At 36.9% G+C, this 15,185-nt stretch overlaps 1 protein-coding gene across 2 annotated transcripts in view; it reads left to right on the top strand.

The window, feature by feature from the left end:
• Positions 1-13,049, top strand: part of Tpst (tyrosylprotein sulfotransferase) — a 662,871-nt gene extending 649,822 nt beyond the window's left edge. For both annotated transcript variants that reach the window (XM_067152638.2, XM_067152640.2), the window contains one exon: positions 2,982-13,049. In XM_067152638.2, the coding sequence (XP_067008739.1) occupies positions 2,982-3,276 (295 nt within the window). In that variant the 3' untranslated portion in view covers positions 3,277-13,049. The remainder of the gene's footprint in view (positions 1-2,981) is intronic.
• Positions 13,050-15,185: the final 2,136 nt, after the last annotated feature.

Here is a 15,185-nt window from a genome sequence, read left to right as displayed (position 1 = left end):
AACAAAATGAAATTCGATGGGGAGCTATCAATATTATTGGGGATTATGGGAGAAAGAAAGTAGAACTGGCTGAGTCAGCAAAGAGGATGCATGTGGATTAGCTAGGAGTAAGTGATATTCGGGTAAGGACAGATAACGAGGAAGAGATAGAAGATTATAAAGTGTACTTGATGGGTGTTGAAAAAGGAAGGGCAGAGTATGGGGTAGGACTCTTCATCAGGAACACTACTGCACACAGCATGGTTTCTGTTAGGCATGTAAATGAGCTAATGATGTTGGTAGATTTGGCACTTGGAGGAATTAGGACGAGAACTGTCTCGGTGTATTCACCATCTGAGGGTGCAGATGAGAATGAAGTTGACAAGTTTTATGAAGCATTGAGTGACATCGTAGTCAGGGTGAACAGCAAGGATAGGATAGTGCTAATGGGCGATTTCAATGCGAGAGTTGGAAATAGAACTGAAGGATACAAAATGGTGATTGCTAAATGTGGGGAAGATATGGAAACTAATAGGAATGGGAAGCGTTTGCTGGACTTCTGTGGTAGTATGCGTTTAGCAGTTATGAGTACATTCTTCAAGCATAAGACTATTCACCGCTACACATGGGAGGGTAAGGGTACCAGATCCATAATAGACTATATTGTAACCGACTTCGAATTCAGGAAATCTATTAGGAATTGTGTGGGGGTTTTGGGAGATTTTTCAATGATACAGACCACTGTCTGATCTGTAGTGAACTAAGTATCTCTAGGCCTAGGATAGAGAAAGTGAAATCTGTCTGCAAACGAATAAGGGTAGAAAGTCTCCAGGATGAGGAAATTAGACAGAAGTACATGGATATGTTTAGTGAGAAGTTCCGAACAGTGGACAGTAAGCAGGTTCAGGATAGAGAAAGAGAATGAGTGGCATACAGGGAAGCTGTAGTGGAAACAGCAAGAGGATGCCTAGGAACTACTGTGTGTAAAGATGGGAAAAAGCGAACATCTTCGTGGAATGAAGAAGTGAGAGCAGCTTGTACACGTAAAAAGAAGGCTTCTCAGAAATGGCTCCAAACAAGGGCTGATGCAGACAGGGAATTGTACATAGATGAAGGAAACAGAGCGAAACAAATAGTTGTTGGTAATAACCTGGAAAGGCTAGATCAAGCAGCAGGGAAACCTTTCTGGACAGTAATAAAGAATCTTAGGAAGGGAGAGGAAAAAGGAAATGAACAGTATTTTGGGTAATTCAGGTAAACTCATAATACATCTCAGAGAATCACTGGACAGGTGGAGGGAATATTTTGAAAATCTTCTCAACGTTAAAGGAAATCTTCATGGTGGTGTTGCGAACAACCAAGCTCATGGGGAGGAGGAAAGTGATGTTGGTGAAATTATGCTTGAGGAAGTGGAAAGGATGGTAAATAAACTCCATTGTCATAAAGCAGCAGGAATAGATGAAATTAGACCTTAAATGGTGAAGTATAATGGGAAGGCAGGGATGAAATGGCTTCATAGAGTAGTAAGATTAGCATGGAGTGTTGGTAGGGTACTTTCAGATTGAACAAAAGCAGTAATTGTACCTATCGATAAGCAAGGGAGCTGGAAGGATTAAAAATACTATTGAGGTATCTCATTGATTAGTATACCAGGCAAAGTATCCACTGGCATCTTGGAAGGGAGAGTGCAATCAGTGGTTGAGAGGAAGTTAGATGAAAACCAGTGTGGTTTCAGACCGCAGAGGGGCTTCAGGGTCAGATTTTCAGTATGTGCCAGGTAATTGAAAATGCTATGAGAGGAATAGACAATTGTGTTTGTTTCGTAGATCTAGAGAAAGCATATGGCAGGGTACCGAGGGAAAAGATGTTACTATACTGGGGGACTATGGGATTAAGGGTAGATTATTAAAATCAATCAAAGACATTTATGTTGACAATTGGGCTTCAGTGAGAATTGATGGTAGAATAAGTTCTTGGTTCAGGGTACTTACAGGGGTTAGACAAGGCTGTAATCTTTCACCTTTGTTGTTCATAGTTTACATGGATCATCTGCTGAAAGGTATAAAGTGGCAGGGAAGAATTCAGTTAGGTAGAAATGTAGTAAGCAGTCTGGCTATGCTTACAGCTTGGTCATAATGGCATTTTGTGCCGAAAGCCTGCAGTCTAATATCTTTGAACTTGAATATAGGCACAATAAGTATGGTATGGGAATTAGCCTTTCGAAAACTAAATTGATGTCAGTAGGTAAGAAATTCAACAGAATTGAATGTCAGATTGGCGATACAAAGCTGAAACAGGTAGATACTTTCAAGTATTTAGGATGTGTATTTTCCCAGGCTGGTAATATAGTAAATGAGATTGAATCAAGTTGCAGTAAAGCTGATGCAGTGAGCTCACAATTGCGATCAACAGCATTTTGTAAGAAGGAAGTCAGCTCCTGGACAAAACTATTTTTACATCGGTCTGTTTACAGACCAACTTCGCTTTACGGGAGCGAAAGCTGGGTGGACTCAGGATATCTTATTCATAAGTTAGAAGTAATGGACATGAAAGTAGCGATAATGATTGCTGGTACACACAGATGGAAACAATGGCAGGAGGGTACTCAGAATGAGAATATAAAGGCTAAGTTAGGAATGAACTCGATGGATGAAGCTTGTATGCATAAACCGGCTTCGGTGGTGGGGTTATGTGAGGCAAATGGAGGAAGATAGGTCACCTAGGAGAATAATGGACTCTGTTATGGAGGGTAAGAGAAGTAGAGAGAGACCAAAACGACTATGGTTAGACTCAGTTTCTGACGATTTAAAGATAAGAGGTACAGAACTAAATGAGGCCACAGCACTAGTTGCAAATAGAGGATTGTGGCGACGTTTAGTAATTTCACAGAGGCTTGCAGACTGAACGCTGATAGGCATAATGGTCTATAATAATGATGTGTATGTATGTATTTATTTCTTCTTATTTTGATAAATGTATAATTATTGAATGTGTGTTCACAGGGTGGAGAGATCATCAGATCAAGTCATCAAACCAGTTAACTTGGAAGCGCTCACTAAATGGGTGGGGAAAATTCCAGAAGATGTGGTCCGAGACATGGCAGAAATAGCTCCCATGCTGTCTGTTCTGGGTTACGATCCCTATGCTAACCCTCCTGCTTATGGCTCACCCGATTCTGCTGTTGCCGACAATACCAATCGCATCCTTGCTAACGGGCAGTTATGGGAAAGTAAAGCGAAAGCCTTCTTGGAACAGCGTGAAGATCTTTCTGCTTCAGAAGCTCCTGCAGCTGCGTGATGGATCCTCAAGGCTTATTATACACCTTAATATGAATTTCCATTGGGTCCTGTGAATGTACAGTGATGATCTAAAGAACTGCCCATATCATATTTTATCACTACAGTGAAAGTTACTTAAATTTTATCACTATGATGAAGAGTCTAGTCTAGATTTTCACTTTTAAGTGTAAGTTGCTGTTAGATTATGTTGTTTTTATTGCTGAGGCCGATGAGCAACAGCGTGGAAAGTTCTTGCAGTCAGACCACCAATATTCTGTTCCAAACATACTTGATTTTCTCTGTTTTATAGGAAAGGCTAAAGAATAGAACAAATATGAACAAATGCACAGGACATTACGCACAATTTATGATACCCGAGACAAAGGTGGGAAATTTGTAACATATTTTATTTGTCTATTTTAATGAATCTCCTCATTATTTGAGTGTTTTATGTGAGTATGGTATTAGTTTCATTTTTATTTCTGTTATTGAGCCATAACATGGTCAATTAATTTGTAAAATGTAGCTCGAATATTTTGAGAAATAACATTAAGCTATCAGAAAGCATTTTTTTTAATGATTTATGTATTTCTTATCCTTATTACATCATTCAAGACAAAAGTCAGGAGAAATTTTGCACAAATACAAATGACGATGTTCATAAACCATGAACTTTAAGAATATTTTTTATCAGTACACTAGTATTCATACTTCAAATTATTGTTCCCAAAAGTTCAGTTGTATAAAAAAGGCCAATAAAATTTTAATTTTCCAGCTGTCCTATATAAAAAACTAAAAAACTTAATTCCAGAGAAACTGAGAATTTTAGTCATTTTTTTATAACAACAGATTCTTATTTATGCTACTATGGGACTTTTCTTGAATCCACTAAATCTTCATCATTCAGTTATGGCTCTAATTCCAATGTTTTAGTTTGATATCTGGAAATGCAACAGATAACAGTATCCTGAAGGATTCATAGCTCTCATATATGAAGTTCACTTCCAAGCTCATTAAATAAACTTGTGCTAGTTGACTTCACATAAAATTTTGTTCCTACAACAAATAAGAAAGTAGTTGAAGGTAATTTTACTATAGCTAAGTATAGGCTGCTTGTAAGCGACAGAATGACATGCTTCACTAACAAATCTATGCCTAGTCGAAATTCAAGAATAAAAGTTGGAACATATGCTTGGGTGTCCAAATCAGTTGTCTATTGTAATCAGCTAATTCTTAATTAAATATGAGAGGAAAATGTGCCCTAACTCTGCTGCTAATAGAGGAAATAGATAAATTAATTTTAAAATAATATTCTTCTCATTGTACTGAAAAAATTCCAGTTAAAACCTCAAAGCTGTCATATTGCCAAAAAATTATAGAAATTAAAAGAGAAATCAGTAAAGTATATCCTCAGAATATGAATCACAGTGTCCTGGTCATGCCCTTGACCTTTCAATAGCTGTAAAGGGAATCATTGTCTGTTGCCATACCCAGATCTTCTGGTTATCATTCAAATTTATTGCTTTTGCAAGCATATCTATTGACATTTGTGTTTTCTGTCATCAGTACTGTCATGTATACTGTAAGAATATTGTGTTATTTGCTAATTGGGCACAGCCCCTTGTTTAATATCAGCTAGAATATTTTCCAAAGACATCTCAACTTTCTTAACTCTGTTGTTAAGGCTAAAAACTTCAGATTAACAAAATTAGATATGATACAGAGGGATTGAGTTGAAATGGACTGAGACAGTCCTCAGTATGATTGGAAAATTAGAATTCCTCCAGTACAGGGTGCAGAGAACTAAATGTTCAGAAAAATAGAATTTCCCACCCTATGAGTTTTTGTTTTCTGTTCACTAGATGTGGGCTGGGGAATAATTTGGTTCTAGGCTTAAATTTATATATTTCTCTTCTTACTAAAGAAAAAAGTGCAGTGAATTGTGATGATGGAGATATTCATAACAGAAAGTACTCCAATGAAGTAACCTGTTTTAACTAAAGAAAATATGTGGTCACATATAACAAAAACATTTCAAACAAATCACTGAAATCAATAATACTTTATTAACGGTAATACCGATGTTTATTTCAGAACTATTATGAACTGAATTATGCTGTCTCCCAGAGTAGTTTCTTCTTTTTTGCTGGAAATAAGTGACTTGTTTCAATGTTACTAGAAAGATAATGAAATAGTTTACAGTCTAATATTCTTATTAATGAAATGAGTTATCTCATTGGAGCTCTTTCTACCATGAATATCTCAGAACTTGACTGTGTATGTCAGTTTTTTTATATTGATAATGTAGTAGCAAGAAAGGTACGGTAACCTCGAACAATACATTTGTATCTAGTATGGTACATGTGTGCTTAACATTCTCAATGAATAAATATTACAAATCCTCTGGGGCAGCAAATGAGCAATTGCTGCTTTAGATTCCCTCAGCTTAAGAACTGTTGCATTGTACAGAACACTTCTTATCTTCAGTTTGACAGTCCCATGCAGACTACTGGTCAGCAGTAACAAAGAGCAAAGGCTTCCTCTAGGCAGGCAGTCTTGCTTTTATTATCCAATCCATACTATTACTCATTAACCAGCCAGTTATTACCATACCCAAAAGATATAATACAGTATATGGATGCAATACCATTTGAACAAAATGCAAAGCAAATGCTAGTTTTATTGACTGCTCAAGCTTTCTAAGATAGTGTCCTTTAGTCCCAAATCCACATTTATTAGACAGATGGAAAAGATCGGGCATAATATGGCGTAGTTTCCATAAGCTCTGCTGCCTCCCTAAGAGATAGTATCAGAATCCTTTCATACATCAGAACATGAGAGTTACGTAGTCACATATCGTTACAAATCATCGAACTATGTTCTGTGGTGAGGGTGGTGGTTAGAATGGTGTATCTTGGCAGCTGCAGTCCCAGCAGGGTGAAGATGCTAATGGTGTCTGGTCCCCTTGCCTGTTTCCTGCTTTGTTCCGGTATAATTATTGTGGGATCATTGTTCAATTTCTACCCCAGGTTTTTGATCAGCACTTCATTTTTTTTTTTCTTATCTTCCTCCCTCACGGCAGTCACATGTAATTCATCATCTTAGAGAACAAGGGATGCTCCTCTAATTTGGTACCACTAAGATGGTTGAAATGAGGATAGTATTGGATTGGTTTGCAACAGGTACAGCACGAGTGCTCCACAAGTGCACTGCATCTTGTTACAATCACTTTCCACAATGAACCTTTGTTTTCATTTCCAGCATGTTCTCAGAACAGCCTTGGCCATCCTATTCTCAATGTAAATTCTCAGATATAGGTCTTTGTCATTGTGCAGAGGAATGTGATCTGCCTTCTTGCAAAGCCTGCAATATTATTCATACACTCAGGGTTGAGGTAGTGAAAAGTCTTATCTTCAGCAGCAGATATTGTAGCAAAATCATGAGATGCATTTCTGGTCCAGTTATGCCAGCTTCTTTGACTTCTCGGTCTGCTTCCTCTGCAGCAAACGAGAAAATACAGATGGCTTAAGGACATCTTTCAGAGTCTTCAAGGAGAATTCCGATGTGCAGTCAGAGAAGCATGGAAATGTTATAAGCCATCTCCAATCTTAGTCTCATACCTCTGAGGACACATTCCTTGCAGAATTATATGCACAGCCTTCTTTTCCAGGAGAACGATGCCAGCAAAGCAGCAGACACATTCCATTAGCTTACCAGCAGCTTGAGCTTGAGTGATTGATGTATCTTTGACAGACTGAGCAACTTCAAAGATATATCAGAATAGAACAACTAATGTTTTCACTCTTCAAGTTTAAGCATGCCACTACTCCAGGACACCAGTGTAAGCTACTGTGACTCATACACCAATGTCAGCTGTTCTTGTAATTATACAAATATAGTACTGTACTTTAACTCTTTCCGGTCTAACTGCGAGCATAGCTTGCAGCAGCCAAAATTACTTTCATAGTAAGGTTTGACAATTTGCTAAAAATTGAGAATGAACTATGCACACATTCTGCTGACTGTATCATGTTTTTTCATATGTTACTTACGAGAGTATTTCAACAGATGGCAGTATTGTCTAAGTCCGAAAATTTACAATATAATTGACAAGTGTGCATTAGTGGATGTTGCCACTCAATGTGTTCTAAAACATGGCATTTTGCTGTAAGCAAGTGCTTGATAGAAGTTCTATTTTTTATATTTTATGTAATCATAATACCTCACATCTAAAAAACAGAAAACTTTACTAATATGTAGATATTCTTACGTATTCGCGCAGTTATGAAACGCGTGGGAACATACAGTAAACTGTAAAATGAACTCCAATCATAATGAAATGCAAGATGTTGTTTTGAATTCCTATTTGGATGTCAATATTTCCATTTGTGAATAGAATTGCAATTACATGCCTTCAATATCATTTTTGCTAACATCACCTTCCGAGCCAGTATAGTCACATAAAATTATATAAATAAAATTTCTTAAGAACTCACATTTTCGTTGTTCTTATTACTGTTGTTATTATTATTATTATTATTGAACAATTCTTATTTTATATCATTTTCATAATTGTTGTTGTTTAGTAATTGCAATGCACATTTTACATGATCAATCTAGGGAAAATATAACAGTATTTCAGAAAACTGTACTTACTTAATAATCTGTCAACTTTCTTTTCATTCGCAAAATATAGTGTAATATATAAACAATTTTAAAACTCAAGTGGTAGCTGATGTGAAACAAATATCATTTTTAAAATCTAGATGCTCAAACAAGCACAAAGAAAAAAGAATCGTGCAAATATCTCTTACGGGTACAGAGATATAATCTTTTTCAAATCCATAGAAATGCCTAGTCCAGAACATTTGTTAGGGATATTCAGGCCCAGACCGGAATGGGTTAAATGTTTAAATACCAAATCTACAAACTTTCTGATCAAGAAAACATAATCAATATTTCCATCACCCCTGATTTTCACTGATAGCCTTCAAAACTGGAATACACTTGAAAATGGAGATTATGAACAGAGGCTGGTTCAGAACATTTCAAACAGAATAGAACAAAATATTCCGCTTCAAAATACATTTACATTCCTAAGAACTGTATTTTATGAAAATTGACAGTATTGGTGTCCAGAATAACCAAAAGTCAGCCATGGCACTTTTTAATGAGCTTTAGTTGGTGCTGGAACAGTTTGTCTACATACAAATGTTATGAAAGTCCGGAAAACAAACTCTTCCTTCAGATTATGTGGTAGGAAGATGAAAGGACAGGTCACTCACTTACCTCTGCCTACTTCATGTCCTCGTCACTGAGAAGTACACTCCTTTCCCATAAGCAAGTGGTTGTACCTCTCGACTGAGTCTGTCACAAGCTCCCCTGTCCTTCCCATCCTTCCGCAGTGCACCGCCTTGGGAAAAGACCCTAGAAGCTGTCAAATATCTTCAGGTAGGTCCCTTAGGTTGCTTTTTGTTTATTTTGAAATCAGTATTGGTCATTGTTCAACTGGAAAACATATTCACTTTTAAAGGAGATGGTTTACTTTAAGTTCAAAATACGTGCAAGAAATATCACACAGAACTCAACTAAAATAAAATACTCGCCATCAGTAGGCATCTGCTACTTTTGGAATGTTCCAAGCAGACTTAGCAGATTTCTGAGCTTGATAGTCTGTCTGGATTTTCTTGTGCCTTGAAGAAGAATTGACACTACATGTAATGAAATACCAATTTAAGGGTGATACCTGTTGTGTGTTCAATGTAACAGTCAGCACCTGTCGGTTCAACTGAAATTCTGTCATTTTTTTCTTACAAAATTGTACAAAAACCATTTTAATTCTCCTAGTCAATACTATATATATATATATATATATATATATATATATAAGCTAATGGAATGTGGCTTCTCCTGGAGAAGAAGGCTGCATATAATTCTGCAAGGAATGTGTCCTCAGAGGTACGAGACTAAGATTGGAGATGGCATATGACATTCCCATGCTTCTCTGACTGCACATCAGAATTCTTCTCGACGACTCTGAAGGATGTCCTTAAGCCGTCTGTTTTTTCTCGTTTGCTGGAGAGATAGCAGATTGAGTATATATACCAGTATTGACTATGAGGATTAAAATCATTTTTGTACAATTTTGTAAGAAGTTCAACCGTCAATACGGATTCAAGAATGAGATTCACAGTCTGTAATGAAATTCTGTCAATTGAGTCTAGACAGTCATGAAAGTTGATGAACTGAGTTTTGCTAAAATTTTCATTTCAGTTTAGAATTAAAAAAAAAAAAATTCTCCCAAAAAAATGGTGTTTGTGTCATCAATCCATAGAATGTTTTGATACAGCCCTCCATGCCACCATATCGTGTGCTAATATTTTCATTGCTACGTGACTATGACATCCTATGATCCGACGCCTGGATCTTTCCTCATCCTTCACACTTGTGCAAACCCTTTTGAACTGTTGAATCCACTGGTAAACACTTTGCTGCAGCAGACATTGTCCCCGTATTGTGCTGCAAGTCTTCTATGAATTTCCACTTCTGGTACACCCTCGGACCACAAAAAAAAAGATTATGGTACGCTGTTCTTCCTTGGTACAAACAGAAACTGGCGCGGCCATCTTTATGTCGCAACAGTGCAAGCTGTACCGATCTGATAATGCTGAAACCTACCAGAGATGTAGACAACAGTGCCATCTAGCTACTGGTGAGCACACAGTGCCATAGAGCCAACCTAAAAACAATTAGGGCAAAATTGCAGATACTTCTTGACTTGCCTATGTATGTACACCAAAAAAAAAAAAGATATGCAGGATAGTGAATTTTCTCTTTCCTTAGGTAGTACCCTAGGTATTCAAAATTTTACTTGTTTTCATTCTTTATATCCCAGCAAGCCCAGTTCTTTTCCTGCTGTTAATTTGAATATGGATATTAGTGTTCTTAATATTGTATCATGACACTTGTTTCTCATAATTCCTCCCTTTGCTCTTTGCTGCAATTTTTTTAACCAAGTAATTTACCCTACACTTCGGCTCCTAATTCATGACCTCCCTAGGTTACATTTATCCTCAATTGCCCACGTGAATTCCAGACTAGTCAGATGATAAAATAAAATAATAATAATATTGTTAATTTTACCTCCCACTGACTACTTTTATGGTTTTTGGAGATGCTGAGGTGCTGGAATTTTGGCCTACAGGAGTTCTTTAATGTGCCAGTAAATCTACTGTCACGAGACTAACGTATTTGAGCACCTTCAAATACTACCGGACTGAGCCAGGATCAAACCTGCCAAGTTGGGCTGAGAAGGCAAGCGCTCTACTCAGCCTGGCCAAATGATAAAACAACCAAACGCCATCACCATCAGCACCACCAAGTACATTGTAAATTCCACTATGTTTTGAGGCTTGAAAGTTCCTCAAACATAGAACATGAAAGACTAAAATCAAAACTATTTTTACGGCTAACTCTAAAAAAAATTTGATACCATATTTAAAATAAAGGTAGACATCAGAGTTGAAAGAGTGTAAAAGATCTGTTGTAACAGTTAAAGAATGATCAAAATGGATTGGGTAGTTCAACAAAAAATAAATGACAAAATGTGAATATATGCTTTATTTATTTATCAGTGCTATATTTGTTTTTCAGGTGCAACAGAGATAATGGGAGAGCATATATTTTCTATTGTAATTGTAATGGATTTCTCTAAGGAAGTATAAACTTCCTCAATAGAATTGATTAGTTGTTGTTACATAGATACTAATAATGCAATGTAAAGAAAAATGTCTAAAAATTTCTTTTGTTAAAATGTTTCTGTATTTTTATAATCATAGAATAAATCAGTGGTTCTCAAAGTGAATCTCATTGAGCCCAGGGACTGGTTCTTCTGGGAATACACTTGAACGTTCACTTTTGCCTTGCGTAAAATGATGTAACCATAATTCTAAATATAATTTATATAGGCAGATTCTTTAGTGCTACAGATTAAATACAGGTACTGTCTCGTGAATAAATATTTTTTTCTTTAACAAACCTTTACTTGCAAATTGTTGTAATTAAGAAAACCCTTACAATTTGAAGTTGAGGCCATTGAGTTCTGAGGTTTTAGCCACCATTTCTAGGATAGTACCAGTCCTTATTTGGAATAGATATTTGATACAAAACTATTATCACTTTTCCAACTTTGGAATAAAGAGTCTACCAGTTGAAATGACTTTAAAGGTCAGGAACGCCTAACTCTTCTTTCAAAGCAAATTTTCTGAACATCAGTTTTGGGAGCTTGGTTTCAGTTGTTACAATTGTCAGAATTGCAATAATATACACAGTTTTCATTGTATGTTACTAGTCTTTTTAAATTTTTGATTCCTTGGATTAGTTGCAAGTTGATAATAGATATTACCTCGGCTCTAAGCATGCTCTGATATATTAACTTCAAACCTGTTTTATTGAAAATAAATTGCCTCGTTGCTGCACTTTTAACGGATTGATACCACCGTTCCTGTTCTCGGAATCAGTTTCAGAGGATGGATGTTCACAAACGGTTGAATGTGCTCTGATGAGTAATTTATCGTTGAAACAATAGTGAAGTTACCTGTCTGGTGGTCACGATTATTAAGGTGTCAGGTCTTTATGGTGCGTCACCATGGTTAGCTGGTTCAAATTCTGTTGGTACAAAAATTTTCACCATCAGATTGTTGATCAGCAGGGTGGGAGAGGTGGTGGTATACAATTCCCAACCAGTAGATTACATGCCTAAAGCCTAGGTTCAGTGGATTGAGGGTACATGGTAATGGTGATTAGTCCATTGGATGGGGATGGTTAAGCCTTGAGAGACCCCTTGGAGTTATTGGCACAGAATTTCACCCTCTCCCTACCTCTTCCTCCTCCTCTTCATCTTCATCATCATAATACGCTCACTAACAACTCTCATAATTATCTTTGCCTCCGAGGCAAGGTGTTACTCCTTGACCTTAGATGGTGTGCGCTAATAATTGAAGATCACAAACCACCCATCATCACGGCCAATGAACTCAACATTAGGGGAAAACCACTCACACTAGTGAAGTCTTCATAATTTGTTGTAAATAGATTAACCACTTTACTTTCTCAGTCACCCATTTTCCCTATAGTAGACCGTAGACGATAAACCTGTTACTCATATTTGGGCAGTGTGAGTATTTCATGGCCTGGGATTAGTTTGGGAACCACAAAACTTAATACAATGTTGTAATTATTATTATTTTGCTTGATAAGAATGTGAAAACTGTTCTGTTGTGATAAACAGAAAAAGTGACCATTGACCCAATGGAAGTGGAGAAGACAACAAACTAGTGTGTACTTAACAATTTTCTGAAAGTTCTTTATAAAAGTAAATAGGAACGAAGAAATGAAACATGGACTACTTGACATGTAGCAGTTTCTTGTATAATGGGAACTCTACCAAAACTCTATAAAGGCCAGTTATAAAGGAATATTTTTTTTAAACTCTAAAGATGATTTTCATGATGTGTCATAAATGTATTGCCTGCTTTCAACGTTACTGTCATCTACTAAGTGATGTGCCATGATTGTTTTGTGTTTTATTGCACTGTTTGTGTTTTTAATAATGTTGAGAACTGTGAAAATAATTGTCATATCTGAAACGCACTTGAAAGAACTACAATGAACTTTGATGAACTGTGTATGATATGAGAAAATCATATGGTTTGTAAAAGATTTTTCCTATATTGATAAATCTCCAGTAAATAACTGGACATTGTTCTTGGTAATAAAATGATTATGATGAAAGTTGGTTTCTAAATCTGGTTTTTATGATCCTTTCTTTATGTATCTTGTAATAAGTGAAGCACAAAAATATTAAATCTTTATGTATGGAATTCTACCTTTTAAATTAGATTTTATATGTTATTTAATCCTCTGGAACACGTGTGTGTGGCAAAATGGCCACAAATTTAGTTTTTTTCTGAAAAAAGAGTCTTCAGATCGCATCGTGGCGGGAAAAGCTGTCAGGTATGCTAACGTTACGCTATTCGGCATATGGAGGCACCACGGTCGGCCTTCTGCCTTGACTGATGTGGCATCAATTCAGTACGGGAGATAACAGAGAGCAGACCTGCGGCCAGCTTACTACCACTACACGGATATTATACTTGCAGAAATTGACGTATGCAAGCGGTCAAGTAAGTACTATCTAATTAAGTTTTCTTGGTATTCTAGTGTGATTTTGCATTTCCTATTGTAGGGTACCTGGAATGGTAGTGTGGGAGGAATGGGGAAGGCTATTGATTGAAAATTATCACCCAAATAATATTGTCCATTCCCAGTTTGATCATATTTTCACTTCTGTCTTAGGGACTGCAAATTTCGTACCGATGAAGATATTCTTTGATGTTTATGAGAACTATCTGAGGATGAAGCTGAGGAGGAAGGATATGAACCTGAGCATATAGAACAAGAGGATACTTGCTCAGATTCTGAATAGTCGTTACAAGAAGGGGAGGAAGATGACAGATTGGATGAAGAAATGCCGCTCGAGAATGACGTTCTTTGTGAATTACATTTTTATACTGTTAGGGACCAGGAAATATTATAGGTAAATGATTTGAAATATACAACCAGTCCTTCAGGAAAAATAAGAGCTAAAAATATTATTTGAATTTTGCCTGGCCCGAAAGGAGCTGCACAAGATGCTAAAACCCCTCTAACCAAGCTCGATAGCTGCAGTCGCTTAAGTGCGGCCAGTATCCAGTATTCGGGAGTTAGGAGGTTCAAACCCCACTGTCGGCAGCCCTGAAGATGGTTTTCTGTGGTTTCCCATTTTCACACCAGGCAAATGCCGGGGCTGTACCTTAATTAAGGCCACGGCCGCTTCTTTCCCACTCCCACCCCTTCCCTGTCCCATTGTCGCCATAAGACCTATCTGTGTTGGTGCGACGTAAAGCAACTAGCAAAGAAAAAAAAAAACCTCTAGATGCATTTCTACATAAGTCTCCAAATGATAGATGAACTTGTGAAATACACAAATATTTCTATAACAAAGATTCACTAAAACAGACGCCAGCAGTGGCAAGAAAGTCGATGGACGTGACAGGAACTTCAGATTGACAAATAGGGAAGAGATCATGGCACTTATTGGGGCTCTCTTTATGATTGCCTGTAAAAAGTCGAATTGAACTAACATGAGGGAAGTGTGGAAAATCGATGGGAAATGACTGATAATGCTCAGAGCGAATTTCAGCTTCAATAGGTTTTTGCTTCTTTTACAATGCCTTCATTTTGAAGATGTTACAACCAGAGCTGAAAGACCTAAAAAAAAAAATAAAAAAAATAAAAAAATAAACTGACAAATTGGCCCCTGTTTGTGACTTCCACTCCAAATTCGTCAAAAATTGCTTACATAGCTACAGCTTGGGTGAATTTATGACAATACATAAGATGCTTGTTGCCTTTCATGGCAGGTTGGGTTTTACTCAATTTTTGCCACAAAAACCAGCAAAATATGGCATCTAAATGTATGCAATTGTGGGCAGTAAGACTTTTACATACATACAACAGAAATATATTGTGGGAAGCAGCCTGAGGGACTATTTTGGACATTTGAACAAGCCCCTGGACATTGTTAAACGATTGGTTGAACCATTAAAATGGTCCAACCATAACCTGACTACTGACAATTACTACTCGATCATTCCCTTAGCAGAATATCTGCTCAAAAGTGGAATGACATTCCTAGGAATACTTAAAAGAAATAAAAAGGAGATACCTCCAGAATTTGTGACTGATCCTTTTTGTAAGGTAGGATCATCGTGATTTGGTTTTTATTATGATAAGTCTTTGGTGAGTTTTGTAACGAAGAGGAAAAAAACCCCATCATTCTCTTGTCGACTTTGCACGATACTGCTGAAATAGAGCCGGAAACAGGTA

This window comes from Anabrus simplex, chromosome 8, assembly GCF_040414725.1.
Source record: "Anabrus simplex isolate iqAnaSimp1 chromosome 8, ASM4041472v1, whole genome shotgun sequence".
Lineage (NCBI taxonomy): Eukaryota > Metazoa > Arthropoda > Insecta > Orthoptera > Tettigoniidae > Anabrus > Anabrus simplex.
This window is presented reverse-complemented; position numbering and strand designations above follow the sequence as displayed.